A 17,638-nucleotide genomic window follows, 5' to 3' on the forward strand; every position below is an offset into this window, starting at 1 on the left:
CAATGATTTCTAATCAGTAACCATCAGTTATGTTTGCTTTAGAGTTAGATGTTATCACCAATTAAGCTCTTTGTCCTTGTGGGGACATGGGTGTGTGTGGGGGGGTCCTAAGGCGGTGATGTGTGTTTGTGTGTTAAAACTGTGAGAGACGCTTCTGTGTCCCAAGCAATTAAAAGAGCTAGTTGCAACTTTGAGTGTGACTTGGAATGGTGCAGCTTAAGGGGACAGAGCTACTATGGGGTCATCTTTAGAAAGGAGGAGGGAATTTGTACTTCAAGGGTTCCTTTCACTCCCCAAAAGCATGGGTCAGCCCAAGCCCTGAGCATCTGAGCAGCAGGCCTTGGCTTCTCCTGGAAGACTAATGGAAGAGGGTTTCCTGGGTCATTAAGCATTTGCTCATAGGAGAGAATTGTGAGCTCGTGCCAGCTTCCAGGAAGCTTGTTATAGTTGTAGCTCTATGTTTTTAAACTTTTTGTAAACTGATCACCTTTCTTTCTTTCTTTCTTTCTTTTGTTCCTTCTTCCTACTTTCAGTGGTGACTCATAAATCAAGTTAAAATGTCTCCAGAAATTGCCTTGAACCGAATTTCTCCAATGCTGTCCCCATTCATATCCAGTGTGGTCCGGAATGGAAAGGTGGGACTGGATGCTACAAACTGCTTGAGAATCACGGACTTGAAGTCTGGGTATGTACCGGAACTGTGACCGCTTTTACCTCAGAGTAAACCTTTCTTCATGAAGAGTGACTATCAGAGAAAGCTTTCAAGTCATAATCTCATCACCCACTGGTGCGTGCGTGCGTGCGTGCGTGCGTGCGTGCGTGCGTGTCTGTGTGTGTGTGTGTGTGTGTGTGTGTTAATGAACACACTGAGGATTGAACTAGGGCCTCACACTTGGTAGACAAGAACTTGACGACAAAGTCCCATTCCAGTCCCCAGTTCATTTGGTTTTGTTTAATTTTTTTTTAAAAAATAATTTTATTAATTTATTCATATTACATCTCAATTGTAGTTTTGTTTAATTCTTAACATTTCATGCTTCTTGGTTTATAAGCGTGTGTATCTACATGCAGGTGTTGCGGTCCACTTATTTCTAATGGGAATGCTCACGTATTTTTTCTGGCTTATCTCTCTGTGACTAACCGTTATGTGGGTTTTAGCACGTGTGCTTTCCTTCATTGGCTTGTTTTCTTGTTTACTGCAATCTATCATACTCTGTAAGGACTGGGCTTTGAGATGCCGTGTCTGACATCATTAATGATCTCCCTTAATACAGAAATTATAATAGCTAGCCAAAATGACTCACTCTTTACAATGGGGTTGAAACATTCAGTCTCATACCTAAATATGTCATGTTCAAAAAATACAAAACAAAAAACCCAAACAAACAAACAAACAAAAAAGTAAAAAGAAGTGAAAAACTTGCCTCACATTTTATTTGGATATAAAATTAGATTTACAGAAAAGATAGACAAATACTATAGGAAATTACAGTATTAATCTTGGTTTCAACTTGATGGACCTAGCAAGAGGGACCCTCAGTTGAGGAACTGCCTCTGTCAGACCAGCCTGTGGGCATGCCTGTAGGGCAATTCCGTGATTGCTAAATGATGGAGGAAGATGTCTCAGTCCCCTGTGGGCAGTACCATCCTGGGGCATGTGAGTATGGCTGTATGTAAAACGTAGCCGAGCAGTGTCCCAGGGGAGCAAGCCAGCGAGCAGCATGCCTCCAGGCTCTGGGTCTCAGTCCTTGCCTCTGGGTCCTGCCTGGGCGCCTGCCCAGCTTCTCTCAGTGGTGAACCAGATGCTCTGAGGTGATGAGCTTTCTGTTATAAGTTGTCTTTGTCAGTGTTTTATCACGGCATTAAAGACGCAAAGTAGGACAGAAATTAGCATTGTTTCAACATTATTAGTCATTCGGGAGGTCTTATTTGAGAGTTGATGTTTTCCATCACAAGAGTAGTCCCAAATAAAAATTGTTTTTAGTTCTTAAGTATCCTCAGTTTCCCCAGCCCACCCTTAGTCTTTCTTTGTCATGAATGACATTGGCATTCCTAAAGATTTCTGGCTAGATGCTCTGTCATGTGTCCCTCTCTAGGTGTGTGTTCAGGGCCCTCCTTTCCTTTGAATGAAAACTGCGTCCCCTTCCCCGAGCACTATAGCAGTGTTGTGTCACCTCAGTGCGTCAGATGACGACTGTATGATGTCCATATGCCTTTTTATGTGATCCTTCTGCCTCAGCCTCCTGAGTAGCTGGGATGACAGACACCACAGCCACGCAGGCATGCAGTCAGGAGGTGAAACATCAACACTGCAGTGCCGCTGCCTGTGGTTGACATGTTAGAAACATTCTATGCACTTTTATATATACAGTCTTTTCCAATTTTTGATATGTTTATTGGGGTGTAACCTCCTTGTATGTCAGGGAGCAAATCTCTGTCGTTTTTTTTTTCCCAGCTTTTGTCTTTAGGAGTTCTGTCAAGTGGCTTTCTGACATTTTGACATATCCTTATTATTATTTTTTTCTCATTAGAAATGTTGCTTTTGCTGGGTGTGGTGGTACACACTTGAAATCCCAGCACTCAGGGAGGCAGAGACAGGCAGATGATCTCTGAGTTTGAGGCCAGACTGATCTATGAAGTGAGTCCTGGATAGCCAAGGCTACACAGAAAAACCCTGTCTCAACCCTCCCCACCCCAAAGAGAAAAGAAATACTGCTTGTGTGTGTGTGTGTGTGTGTGTGTGTGTGTGTGTGTGTGTGTGTGTATGTGTATGTGTATGTGGTTATGTGTGCACAGCCATAAAGTCAAACAACGTGGTTTTTTTTTTGAGAAGTGGAGTAACAGCGTCAGAGAGGGTTCCAGGAGATGGATGGCTTCATTCTAGACAGGGTTTCTTTGTGTAGCCTCGGCTGTCCTGGAACTTACTCTGTAGATCAGGCTGCTCTCAAACTCACAGCGAGCCTCCTGACTCTGCCTCCCACCTGCTGGCATTAAAGGAGTGCTGTCACCATCCGGCGTAGTTTTCCTTGTTAGGCTCTCTTACCTTTACAGTTTTTAAACATTGTACTTACTTACCTTTTGTTTGTGTGTGAACGTGCATGTGCTGTTGTCAGAGGACAACCCAAATGAGCCTTTTACCATGTGAGTCCTGAGGGTTGGACTCCGGTCATCAAGCTGGGATGACAAATGCCTTTTTACCTGCTGAGCCGTTTGATTGACCAGTGTTTCTCTTTTAGACCCATAGTGCTCAGGGTTAGGGGTTGTGATCAAGATCCATAATTTCCGTTTGCTCCTCCATGTAGGCTACAGTACCCACAGGAAGTATCATCTGAGGAGCCATTTTGGAAGAGATGCCATTTAAGTACCCATTTTCCATATTTGATTGACAGGCTGAATAGATAGGTAGCAAACAAATCAAAGCAAGATTCTTAAAAAAAATTTTTTTTTTTTAAATTGTGGCAATTTATCCTACTTTCCTTATGCACCTTCCAGTTTTCTGTAGCATTTAGGGCTATGTGTGCTTCTCAGCTCCACCATTCGGCCATCAGTCTCTTTTTCTTTTATTTTATGTGCATTGGTATTTTGCCTGCATGTCTTTGTGAGGGTGTCAGACATTGGAGTTACAGACAGTTGTGATCTGCTGTGTCGGTGCTGGGAGTTGAACCCAGGTCCTCTGCAGGCAGTGCTCTTCACCAGTGAGCCATCTCTCCAGCCCCAGCCATTGGCCTCTTAAGGACAGAGATCTTACTAAACTTGTTTGTATGCTTCTGTGAGTTTGCTGTGGCACCTTCCCATGCATAGTGTAGTAAACAGGGGCTGAGAAAGTGGGTGAATGGGATGGATTTCACAGGTTACTTAGTTTGGGGAATCAGCATCCTTTTCTTCGTATTGTCTTGATAATATATTGCTTAAATTCTGTTATATAGAATTTTAAAAATTGACATTTCCTGACAAATAAACTGATACTTTATTTGAAATTATAGCGAAAATACATTGTGGTGTTAGGTTTATTCTTTTTACATTTTACATTTATTTATTTATTTCATTTTATGTGTGTGAGTGTTTTCTGCATGTATGTCTCTGCAACATGTGCATACCTGGTGTCCGTGGAGGTCAGAGGAGGGTGTCGGATCCCTGGTATTCACGTTAACCTGTGGTTGTGAACCACGTTGTGGGTGCTGGGAACCTATGCCAGGTTCTCTTCGAGAGTAACAAGTGCTCTTAAGCACTGGTCTGTCTCTCTAGCCCCGCAATTATTCATTTAGCTAAAATATATATTGAGACCCTGTTAATTACAAGGAATCGTCCGTGAACTTTCTGAAGGTTTATTAATTCTCTGCTGTGTGGTAATTTGATCACCAGCTTGTGCTATTTGAGGAAGCCGTGTTTTCAGTGAGTTTGTAATCTTGATGATGTCTAAGTGTGATGAGCGCACTGTAATGATGCCTGGCAAGTGGAACAGGGAAGACAGAGCAGCTCACTGCAACCTGTGGCAGCCGAGCCTTGATATCTTTTTTTGGCATATTGCAGTGACTCAACCTCGCTGGCGCATGGCTGAGTTTGGGGCATCTGCTGTGGCATCTCATCCTCCCACAACTACCTGTTGCGTTTTTTGGTCCATGTTCTAAATTTTGTTTCTTAGTTAAAAATAGATACTCAGTGTAAGTACTTGATTACCAAAGAGGGTAATTTTAAAAGATGAGTGGGGCGCGTTCTAATGATTGAGCTCAGTTGGGCTGTGTCTGCCTCTGGCTTTCTTTCTTCATCTGTCTGGAAGGAAGCTGCTGCTCTGGGAGGCAACAGATTAATTTTAAAGATGGCAGTTTTAATACTTTGGTATGCCGATGTGCACTTGACTCTTCATATTGCTTTCTTTTCTCTTTGGATGTCATTCTTTTTTTTTCCCTCTGAAAACCAGGAATCTTTCTTATTAAGTAAACTAATAGTGCAATTTGCTTCTCAGCACCCTCTGAAGCCTTTTGTGATGGCAGAGATTTTTTTTTGCATTATAATTTTTTTATTAATTCATTCATATTACGTCTCAATTGTTATCCCATCCCTTGTATCTTCCCATTCCTCCCTCCCTCCCACTTTCACCCCATTCCCCTTCCCTATGACTGTGACTGAGGGGGATCTCCTCCCCTTGAATATGATCCTAGGGTATTAAGTCTCTTCTTGGTAGTCTGCTATCCTTCTTTTGAGTGCCACAGGGCCTCCCCATCAAGGGAACATGGTCAAATATGGGACACCAGAGTTTGTGTGAAAATCAGTCCCCATTCTCCACTTAACTGTGGAGAATGTCCTTCCTGTCCATTGGCTAGATCTTGGTAGGGGTTTGATGCTCACTGCACGTATTGTCCTTGGCTGGTGCCATAGTTTGAGCAGAATCGCTGGGCCCAGATCCTCACGTTATAGTGTTCTTCTTGTAGGTTTCTGGGACCCACTGGATCCTTCTATTTCCCCATTCTCCCATGCTTCTCTCAACTAGAGTACCAATAGGATGTCCTCACCTCTATCCCACTTTCCTGGTAAGTGAAGACTTTCATGGGACATTCCCCTTGGTCTAGTATCCAGTTATAAGTGAGTATATACCATTTGAGTCGTTCTGCTTCTGGGTTAACTCACTCATTATGATCATTTCTACTTCAATCCATTTGTCCACAAATTTCATAAATTCCTTGTTTTTAATAGCTGAGTAGTATTCCATAGTGCAAATGTACCACAGTTTCTTTAGCCATTCTTCTACTGAGGGACACTTAGGCTGTTTCCATGTTCTGGCTATTATGAATAAGGCCACTATGAACATGGTTGAGCAAATGTCCTTGTTGTGTGCTGGAGCATCTTTTGGGTATATTCCAAGGAGTGGAATAGCTGGGTCTTGAGGAAGCCCTATTCCCAGTTTTCTGAGAAAGCGCCAGATAGATTTCCAAAGTGGTTGTACTAGTTTGCATTCCCACCAGCAATGAAGGAGTGTTCCTCTTTCTCCACATCTTCACTAGCATGTGGTGTTGCTTGAATTGATCTCATTCTTTTTCCCTATACATGTCTTCATATTCTCTCTCTCGCGCGCTCTCTCTCTTTGTGCACGAGCATGTGTGTGTGTGTGTGTGTGTGAGTGTGTGTGTGTGTGTGTGTGTGTGTGTGTGTGTGTTAGCACATCTTGGAACTCACTATGGCCTCAAGTTAACAGAGATCCATCTGCTTCTGCCTCCCAAGGGCTGAGATTCATGCCTGGCCATATTTTATATATTGACTATTCATAAATATATTTCGAAATAGTATCTTGCTTTGCATGTGTAAACAGGTTTTTTTTTTAGAGTGATATACTTTATATATTCATATAAATTTGCTTGTTTGCTATTGTTTAAATTGTTTTTGAGACATGGTCTTACTATATTGTTTAGGCTGGCCTTGAACTCACAATTCTGCTTCAGCTTCCTAAGTGCTGGGTTTATGGTAGTAAACTACCATGCCTGGTTTGCATAGGTTTAAGCTAGTAAAACTTCTGTTTCGTGTAAACATATCCCAATTTTAAATTAATATTTTAATTTATTCTTTGATGACTCTGTACATGTATACAATGTATTTTTATTGTGCACACCCATAATTCCCCTGTCCTATTCCTCAAAGACACTCCTCAGCATGTCTTTCTCACTTTAAAATGCCTTCGTTCTTAGTGAACATTCTACTATGTCCATAAAGAAGGTGCTTATGAAGACATTGTTTCAGGCAGAAGTTCTCAACCTGGTTACATCTATTAGTTTGTAAAAGCAATTGAGTGAGTCATAGCAACATCCGAGAGGAGAAAAAGAACACAGTGGAAACTCTAGAATATGTCACGTGTGGTAAGAATAAAGAGAATTTTGTGAATTTTCAGTAAAATAAGTATGTGTGTAATAATGAAAAACTGGTGTGGTAATGAAAAAAGTCCGCTTGCTGCTCCTTGATGGCCTATTTGTAGGGACGCAATTACTCACTCTTAGGCAGCTTTTATGTGACTGGCTGTAGCCAGATAGTATCTGTTTCCTTTTACCTGAAAGGTAGGTGAGTTCCTCCTGGTCTGTTGTAGCCTTACTGTTACCTGGTACACTAGTTTGTTTTTGGTTGCTATGATAAAAATGCCTTGACAAGAGCAGCTTAGAGGAGAAAGGGTTTACTATTCTAGAAGGAAAGAGCAGGTCATGGTGTGGACGGCATGGTGACGGGCAGGGAAGGCTTGGTGCTTGGAGGAGGGAGCTGGCCAGCCACATTTCATCAGCGCTCAAGAAATAGAAAACAGCAAGTAGGACCAGGCAGCAAACATCAATGTGCCTCCAGCAGCAGGATTTCAGCACCTACGAGTTTCACAGTCTTCCTTGACAGTACTGCCAGTAGGGACCAAATCTCCAGATATATGGGCCTATAGGGGCGTCACGCTCAAACCATGATGGTGCTGTCCGACCTAGGCGTGCCTGTCAAGCCAGTCAGTGTGAAATGGTGTGTCATATACTTATTCTTTTTATATGTCTACTGGCAATTCAATTTAAGTGAGCTCTTTGTTTATATTTGAAAGCATTATTCATATATTTTAGACTTTAATCTTTTGACAATTACAATGTACTAGAAATACCTGCATGTAGTCTGTCACTTGCATTTTTTCTTTGGTGCTGCTAATATACAGGGGATTTAGTTTTAACGAACTCAGAGTCATTAATATTTTTCATTTTTGAAGAAGACAGAGGAGAAAAAGAATATACATAGAGAAAGAGAAGACAAAGAGGGGAGAAGTAGAGTTTTAAGAAATTCGAGTCTAGCTTGGGCAGTGGTGGCGCACACCTTTAATCCCAGCCCTCGGGGAGGCAGAGGCAGGTGGTTCTCTGTGAGTTCGAGGCCAGCCTGCTCTACAAAGTGAGTCCAGATTACCAAGGGCTTGTTACATAGAGAAACCCTGTCTTGAAAAACCAAAAAGAGTACTGACTGCTTTATGGTTGGGAGGTAGTGGTGCTTGCTGGGAGGCAGAGGCAGGGGGATCTCTAAGGTAGAGGCCAGCCAGTCTACAGAGTTCCAGGACAGCCAAGGCTACACAGAATAACCTTATCTCCAGAAAAGAAAAAAAGAAAAAAAAAAACAAATAAGTAAATTCTGGTCTATTCAATAGTCATATATCCTTTCTAAAAAATTTAAAAATTTGCTTTTCCTGATGTGTATATACAAATTAGTTTTTCAATAGAGAATGTAGAACAAGATAGAGACATAGATCTCCCTCCATGTGGGTAGTTGATTGAGCCAGCATCATTCTTTGCTCATCCTCCTGCAGTGCCATTTTAAGTAGATCTCAGGTGTCATTTATGTCACACGTGGGCTTGTTCCTAGGCTTTCTCATTTGCTTTGCCATCCTCACTGTCTTTGTGTCATTTGATGCTGCAATATCTATTAAAAATGCTTTGCCAGTAGAGCAAATTCTCCCCATCTCCCCTGTCCTAATGCTTAAAGATCGCCTTGTTGAATCATGTATTCTACCTAGTATTTAGCAGTAGGCTGTCCATCAGGTAACCTTTATAACGCAGTTAACAAAACCCCCTCTTTTTAATTCACCAAGAAAAAGCAATAAGGGAAGAGTGACTTGGCTGGGGATTGGTTGAGAATTGATGTTCAGGAAAACTCTGAGATGACATTTAACGTGAGTCATGAACCACATGAATAATTTAGTGTGAAAGCTAAGGAATATGATGTAAAAAGGTAAACATGTGCAAAGGCAGGAAGAAGCTTTGCATGTCCTGCGGCCTGAAGGACCACTGTGCTTGGGACAGAGATGGGAGACAGAGAACAGAGATTCTGGAGGTGGTTGAGGGCCAGGTTAAGTAGAGCCTGAGGAAGCAGGTTAGGAGCTGTGCTTTATTCTAAGGTTTTTAAGTAGTGTGAGTGATCTTACTATGTGTTTAACAGTAAAAGGTTTGAAGGAACCTCTTGCTCACATTGTAGCACACGAGTTAACAGGCCATACAATAGACTAGGTGAGAGATGGTGAAACTTAGAATGTGGTGCTGACAATGAAGACAGAAAGAGATGAGGTTAATAAGCTTTTAGAGGGTAAAATAATGAGGACATTGAAGGTAGGTTTTGAGGGGGAAATCAAGGGTGCCTACTATTTAGCTTTAGTTTAGGTCATTTACCAGAAGGAGGGATGATCAGTGGGAGAGCTGCTTCAGGCTAGCCCGATTAGTTTCTGCATCTACCATATTGCTGTTATTTTGGGCCTTCTCTTTGCCTTTTTCCTGTATCCAGTCTCATGTTTTATTCTATTTTGTTCTCTTGTGCTTTATTGGAGGTTATAGCATTCAACAAAGGGAGAGGAGGAGATAAAATTGTATACTTCTTGAAAGTCTAAAAGTATTTTTATTGTTTTATTGTCTTAAACTTGATCAATAATTTGGGGGCAGGTACAGAAGTTTAAATTACAAACGATTTTCCTTTTGGGTTTGAGAGGTTTTTGATCTGTAATTTTGGAGACACCCAATGCACATATTGTCATAATGTCATGAAGGCAGTGTCCTGTCTTTCTTCTGTAAGGATATTACTTTTGCTGAAATTCTTCTGTGCATTTTCTTTCTACTCTCTTTCATGTGAATGGTTTTCTTCAAGTTGTTGACGATTGGCAGTCCATATTTACTAAAGATCATGGCTCTAAAATGCATGGTTAAAGCTCCCGAGCATGGATGAGTTAATGCATAAGTTTCACTGCAATAAAAAAAAAAGTTTCACTGCAGTTCTACCAGGCAACAGTTGGGCCTTTCTATTGGGAGAGTGCTAGATTTACTATCTAGAGTCTTCCTTGTAGACTATGCAGCAGAACCCATATGGATGCATGTCTTTTTATTCACCAGCAAAATTCCAATTTGTAGGCCCAACAGTATGTGCACTTCAAGGCTTTTGGCATCAGTACAGTAGCATATTACACTTTAATAGGTACTTGCACACAGATCTCAGACAATGCTTTATAAAACTGCTCTTCTAGCCGAAGTATGTTAAGCGGCCAGTTCCTCTACATTCTTAATTTTTTTTTTTTTTTTTTTATTTTGTATGAAGGCCAGGGTGTCTTTCTTTTCTTTTTTTTTTTTTTTTTTTTTTTTTTTTACCTTTTTTTCTCCTTTATTAATTGATTCTTGTTACATCTCAATGGTTATCCCATCCCTTGTATCCTTACATTCTTAATTTTGATATTCGTAAGTTTTGTACAATTTACTTGTCAGTTTAGTAGATAGACATGATGCTTACTTAGTCATTTATTTTGTCTTAATTGTGTATGTGTGTGAGAAAGAAAAGAGAGAGCAAAGGGGGTATTTGTTTTTTCTTATTAATTTGCAAAATCCTTTGCTGTTACCAAATATAACACTTTGCATAATGTAATGCCTGTGTTACTCCCAACTCTTCAATGTCTTTTAATTAAATGCTGCTTTATTTAATATGCAGACACTCGTCAGTGTCTTCTGTTTCTGAAGCCTTCATAGATGTATCTCATATCAAAAGAAAGATGCAGAAGGTGATGGTAGGAGTCAGAGGGTGACAGGGTGTGGCTACTCCTTCCCTCTTTGTTTTAGTCTTTGGAGGCCACTGCGCTCACTGCTTTCTTTTATTCTTCTAAAGGTATTCTCTGTGTCTGTAAGCCTTTGTTTCTGTGTAAAGCACTGGCCATGTTGGATGGCTATAATAATGGCCCTTGAACGCCGTGCCTTTCTTTATCCACTGTCCTTGGAATGTGACCTTGCCTTGTCTTTGGTCGAGAGGTACTCTGTTTCCTTACTTCTTTTCACTTTTTTTCTTTTCTATTTTTTAGTTTTTCAAAACAAGGTTTCTCTGATACTCTGGCTGTACTTTGTAGATGGGGCTGGCCTCATACTAAGAGATCCGCCTGCCTGTGCCTCACAAGTGCTGGGATTAAAGGCATGCACCACCACAGCCCAGCTTTTTTTGTTTTTTGTTTTGACAATTTTTAAGAAAAAAATTTATGTGTTTGTGTGTGGGTCAGAGTGAGTATATGCATGTGCATCGTGTATGTTCAGACAGAGGCCAGAAGAGGGTGTCAGATCCCCTGGAGCTGGAGTTACAGGCTGTTGTGAGTAGTCTGTTATATCCAAGTGTTAGAACCTGAACCCCAGGTCATCTGCAAGAACAACATGCTTTCTTCACTGCTGAGCCATCCCTCCAGCTGGTTCCTTAACTCTTTAGTATGGGATCCTTTTTTTAAAAAATTCAATTTTATTTAATTAATTTCTTCAGATTATATCTCAGTTGTTATCCCATACCTTGTATCCTCCCATTCCTCCCTCCCTCCCGCTTTTACCCTATTTCCCTCCCTTGTGTCTGTGACCAAGGGGGACCTCCTCCCTCACTATATGGTCAATGGCTATCGAGTCTCCTCTTGGTAGCCTGCTTATTCTTTCTCTGAGTGCCATTAGGCCTCCCCACCACGGGGAAGTGGTCAAATATGGGACACCAGAGTTCACGTCCAAGACAGTTCTTGCTCTCCACACAACTGTGGAGAATGTCCTGTCCATTGGCTAGATCTGAGAAGGGGTGCAATGTTTACTGCAAGTATTGTCCTTGGTTGGTGCAGTAGTTTGAGCTGAACCCCTGGGCCCAGATCCACCCATCATGATATTCTTGTTGTAGGTTTCTAGGACCCTCTGGATCCTTCTATTTCCCCATTCTCCCATACTTCTCTCACCTGGGGTCCCAATAGGATGTTCTCACAACTATCCCAGTCTCCTGGTAAGTGAAGACTTTTATGGGACATGCCTCTTGGGCTAGTGTCCAATTATAAGTGAGTATATACTCTGTGAGTCTTTCTGCTTCTGGGTTAACTCACTCATTATTATCATTTCTAGTTTCCTCCATTTCTCCACAAATGGCGCTGTTCTAACTGGATGTCTACATGTAGAAAAAAGCAATTAGATCCATATTTACCACCATGCACAAAACTCAAGTCTAGATGGATTAAAGACCTCAACATAAAACCAGAGACACTAAATCTGTTAGAAAAAAAAGTGGGGAAGAGCCTGGAACACATTGGCACAGGAGACAACTTCCTGAACAGAACACCAACAGCCCAGGCCTTAAGGTTAACAATTAATAAATGGGACCTCATGAGGCTGAGAAGCTTCTGTAAGGCAGGTGACACTGTCAACAGAACAAAGTGACAGCCCAGAGACTGGGAAAAGATCTTCACCAACCCTACATCTGACAAAGGTCTAATATCCAAAATATAGAAAGAGCTCAAGAAATTAAACACCACCAAACCAAATAACCTAAATAAGAAATGGGGCTCATAATTAAACAGAAAATTCTCAGCAGAGGAATATGGAATGGCTGAGAAACACTTAAAGAAATGCTCAGTGTCCTTAGTCATCAGAGAAATGCAAATCAAAATGACTTTGAGATTCCATCTTACACCCATTAGACTGGCTAAAATAAAAGACTCAAGTGACTACACATGCTGTCGAAGATATGGAGAAAGGGAACACTCCTTCATTGCTGGTGGGAATGTAAACTTGTACAACCACTTTGGAAATCTATCTGGCGCTATCTCAGAAAGCTGGGAATAGGGCTTCCTCAAGACCCAGCTATTCCACTCTTTGTAATATACCAGAAGATGCTCCACCACACAACAAGGGCATATGCTCAACCATATTCATAGCAGCCTTATTCATAATAGCCAGAACATGGACTCAACCTAAATGCCCCTCAGTAGAAGAATGGATAAAAATCTGTGGTACATATACACTATGGAATACTACTCAGCTATGAAAGACAAGGAAATTACAAAATGTATGGGATTCTTTGTGACTTGAATTTTACAAGTGAAATATGCGAAAGGTGTACTTGACCTTGGAGTCTTGGCCTTAAGAGCCTTGCAGTTCTATTTCTAGCCTTTTGGGATACCATTATTGACATACCCACATGAGGTGTCTTTGAGAGAGCATGTCCCCTTAATTCTAGCTGTAGTTAGCCCCGTAGCTCACCGTCAGCCAAGGCCTCTTTAGATAGTGTGCAGCCTGGAGGAGGGAGTTTTACCAAGAACGGCAGGAATAAGTGGTAGGATGCTAGTGTGTGCACTGGGTGTGGTCCTAGACACCACAGGGGAGGAGTTCCCACAGAGCTCGCGGGCTAGCTGGGTTCCACAGGCAGCTGGGCACTCAAGCCTGCAGTGCTGCTGTTATTCTGAGTTCCCTTTAAGAGGATGTTCTTTGGGTGTTTTTAACCGGATGAACATGGGCTCTGCACGTCTCATGTTCTTTTCTTCCCTTAGATCTTTTTCCCAGTAGCTGTCTGTCTAGCCTCCTTCTGATTATAGTCGCCCGATAGAATAATACATGCAATGTGAATTAAGTCATTTGTGGAGCTGTTAGTACTTAAAGGTGCTGCCATAGCCGGGGGTCATGTACTTTTGTAAACTCAGGTCTAGGTGGGGCAGCAGGATCTCAAGGCCGCTTCAAGGCCCTGCTTGGCATGGACATAGTGCAGGCTCCGCGTGAGGAGTTTAGTAGGATCACATTTCACATTAAGAAGTAGGCAGGGGCTGTGAGGTAGTTCAGTGGTCAGATATAGCCAAACAAAATGCCAGATAAAGCAAGTGCCTTTCTGACCACTTGTGGCCTTTAATTATATTTTGTATTTAGGATTGTAAGTGGTAGTTATTGGCCTTGAGCCAGTAGACCCTGACATCACTCACTTGGGAACTGTTGGGATTCCAGAGTCTGGAGCAGTCAAACCTTGATATACATGGGCTGGACTTTATGTAGTGTGAACCTCAGGCTTTTCATGTCCTGCAATGACTTCATTTCAGGGTGATTTAAAAAATTTTATATAGAGGTTGGGGTGGGGGTGAAGGGAAGTAACTATTTTTATGTGGAAGGAAAATAGTGCAGAAGATTCTAGTCAAGGCCTGACTCAGCTTCATGTTGTTTAAGGGAACAACAAATGTGTTCCACCGTTGCCTTTTGTACTTTCTATTTTGTACAGTTTAATACTATTTATTTTTATTTTGTGTATTTGGCTGTATGTTTGGAAAGTACACTATGCCTGCGCCTGGTGCTCATGGAGCCCAGAAGATGTCAGATCTCCTGGAATTGGAGTTACGGATGTTGCAACTGGGAACCAAACCTGGGTCCCCTGTAAGAACAGCAAGTGCTCTTAACCATTGGGGCATCTCTGCAACACATACACACACACACACACACACACACACACGCACACGCACACGCACACGCACACGCACACGCACACGCACACGTACACGCACACGCACAGGCACACCACACCACACCACACCACACACACACACCACATACACACACCACACACATACCCAAATCAAAACAAAACACCCAAAATTAGTTATGTGTCTGCCTGTGTGTCTGTGTGGGGTTATAAGCACATGAATGTAATTGCCCTTGGAGGCTACAAGAGGGCATCTGATCTCCTGGAGCTGGAGTAACAGATGGCTGTGAGCTAATAGAGGTGAGAACCGGGAACCAAACATGGGTGCCCTCTAAGAGGTTTATGTGCTCGTAACCACTGAGCCATCTCTTCAGCCCCTCCTCTGTACAGTTCTAACACAGCTTTTTGTTTCGCTCTGCATTTCGAAGATAAGTGAGAGCTTTTTGGTTAGTTCATGTTTATATGGGTATAACTGTGTTTTAAAGCTCCAAATTAGTTACTCTATGCTGTCACTTTATATGTTAAAAGGGTCTTATACTTGTGTAGAATAATTTATTTATTTATTTTGAGTGTATGTATGTGGTGGTCAAAGGACAACCTGCAGGATTCTCCTTCCACCATATGGGCCATGAGTTTTGAACTTAGGTTGTTAGGCCTGGTGGCAAGTGCTGTTGCCCACTGCTAGGCCATCTTGCTGGCCCTAGATTAGCATGTTGCTCTGATAATTTTTTTTTTGTGCCATGCTGCTTGAGAAATGGTTTTATAACCTTCCCTGTCAGGGACACATTTCCTGAGTAATTTGGTTATCTTTCTCATGGCATGTCGTGATGGTGAAGTTTATCCTACCGACCTTGCTGCTCTTGACCTTTTGTTTTCTGAAAAGGTTTTTATTTCAACTTTTGTTCATCATTTTATGCACAGCAAGTCTGGAATCAGGTTGGCATTTTGGAAGACACTTTCATCTTCTTTTAAGTCCTCCATAATTTTTTTTTCATTTGTGGACTTCTAGACGTTTTCATTTAAAAGAATTATTTTCAGTGGTTCAATTTTGATCATCTTTTCACATACTTTTTAATGTGATAAATATATTTAACATAAAATTTATCATTTCATAATGTACAGTTCTGTGGCATTAAGGCTACCCAAATGTGTGGCCTGTGGAGATGTTGTACATGCGGCCAACCCTTTTTTAGTCTTGCAGACTCAGTTGTGTCAGTGAAACAGTAACTTCCTAGTCTTCCCTTCTTCACTCAGCCCATGGCCGCTGCCATTTGCTTTGTCTTCATGAGTTTAGCTATTTTAGGTAGTAAATGGAATCATAGAATATTTATCTTTTTGTGAATAGCTTATTTCACTTTGCATAGTATATTCAAGGTAATCCATATTGTAGTGTGTATCAGAATTTTCTTTCTTTTAATGCTGAGTAATATTCCTCTCTCTCTCTCTCTCTCTCTCTCTCTCTCTCTCTCTCTGCGTGTGTTTATGTGCATGCATGCATGCACACACATGTGTATGTATCACATTGTGTACTTATTTTGATGATGTCTATTGCATCTATTGGCTTTGTGAATAATGCTGCCTTTGTAATATTAGTGCTTTGACTACTCTATTATAATCTTTACGTATTATCTTCAGTTTCTCTTTCTCTAGTTTCAGTTATTTTGCAGGCACCCACAAGCCAACAATACTAGTATTTCTTGGAACTCTAAAGAGAAAGCAGCCTTGTCCACATGGCCTTTATGATTGTATGTAGTTACAGTTGCTCCATCTCATTCTTGGTCATGCTTAGTCTCTTACAACGTCTGCATTGTAAACCAAACTTTATTATAGGTATGTATCCATAGGATTTAATAGTGTTGGGTTATTGCTGAAGGTAGCACATACTTCAGTTTCTTAAATAGAGAAGTCAAGTTGGTACTGACCAGGGAAGCTTCCTTCCTGCTGGCTTAGCTTTCCTGGGACTACCAGGTGCTCTGTAGGCTGCTGGGGGTCGGAGGTAATCATCAGTGGTCTTATTCAGCCTTGAATACTGTGAAATACAAGATGCCTGTGGGTCTAATAGTGACATGAATATTACAGAACTACGCTTTCTGTTTGAATTTAAGCCCCACCACACACGAGAAAATGCATACCTGGTAGTGTAAATCTCGCTAATAACCTATGGTTGGGGAGCTCACGTTCCCCAGGGATGGGCCTATTACTATTATTCTGCTAAATGGACATGGTATTAAACTGCCCTCTAAAGTCCCATCTCTCCACCAATAGATTAGTGCAGCTGTCAGTCCTCATCAGAGAAGCCTCTTTTTAGTAGGCGGGGCTTAATGCAGAAACTCACAACTGGTCAAAGTGCAGAGAGTGTTAGTGGAGGACTGGGGCACAGATGGAGTATCTGTGTTTTCCTCCTCCTGCAAGGCTTAGGATGCATCACAAAAGAGAGGTAGAAAGATGCTCAGAGCCAGAGGTGAGGGAGGCACAGAGCAAAGTGGTCTTTTCTGTACATGGGAGGACCTGGACTCAGGAACTTACAGCAGCTGTTGTCCTTGTGCAAGCCAGTAAGCAATTCTAGCATGGAGTGGAAGGTGCTCCTCAGCCTCACCTCCCTAACCAAGGAACTGTTGACAGCTGATGGCTTCTGAGGGTGAGACACCATGCTTCAGTGGATGGCCCCACACCCATGAGTATATGGACAGCATAAATTAAACTCAGTGGGTTTAAATGAAAATGACAGGAACTTGGAAGTAGGGTCGAGAGGTGGGGTAGGGGTTGATCTGGCAAGAATTAGGTGACAGAGTAGGGAGTAAACATGATCAAAATACAGTGTGTGAAATTCTCAAAGAATTAATAAAAATATCATATTAAAGACTTAAGCAACAATACACTTATGTCCAGGGTTTTAGGCATCCACTGGGATGTGTATGTCTTGGATTGTATCCTTAGGATGAGCCATGTTTACTCAATTTCTTTCATTTCTTCACTTTACTCATTGCCTTCTTGTGGGGATATGGAGAAAATTGCATTTTGCAGCTCATGTTGGTTTCAGACTCACACAGATCATGTTGTTTTAGTCTCCTGGGAGCCAACACACCCGCTGTTAGTTTTTTGGTTTTTAAAAAATTTTTATTGAAGACTTTTTTACTCTCTGAGAACACTGCTTGTTTTGTTCCACACTGCACACCCTATACATGGTAGACAGTAGTTACTCAGTAAGCAGTTGTTGATGCTCTAGGAAACTGTTCTGACTGGAATGAGTTCATGCCTACCACTTGTATGTACTGGGTTTCCAAAGAGGCAAGCTGAAGTAATGTTGATTGTGTCTGAATGACAAGAGGCAGGGCCAGGTTATAGAATAATAGATAGAGAATAATTATACGTCTATAGAAATGTCCTCTCTCATATGTGTGTGTGGGAACATATATACATGTGTATGGGTGCGTGCATGGAG

At 41.6% G+C, this 17,638-nt stretch overlaps 1 protein-coding gene across 2 annotated transcripts in view; it reads left to right on the plus strand.

Annotated features, from left to right (window-relative positions):
* BABAM2 (BRISC and BRCA1 A complex member 2) overlaps positions 1-17,638 on the plus strand; it is a 383,154-nt gene that overhangs the window by 3,665 nt on the left and 361,851 nt on the right. For both annotated transcript variants that reach the window (XM_084792766.1, XM_084792765.1), the window contains exon 2: positions 534-685. In XM_084792766.1, coding sequence (XP_084648892.1) covers positions 558-685 — 128 coding nt within the window. In that variant the 5' untranslated portion in view covers positions 534-557. The remainder of the gene's footprint in view (positions 1-533; positions 686-17,638) is intronic.

The sequence above is a fragment of the Acomys minous genome (genome assembly GCF_964271855.1).
Source record: "Acomys minous genome assembly, chromosome: 8".
Lineage (NCBI taxonomy): Eukaryota > Metazoa > Chordata > Mammalia > Rodentia > Muridae > Acomys > Acomys minous.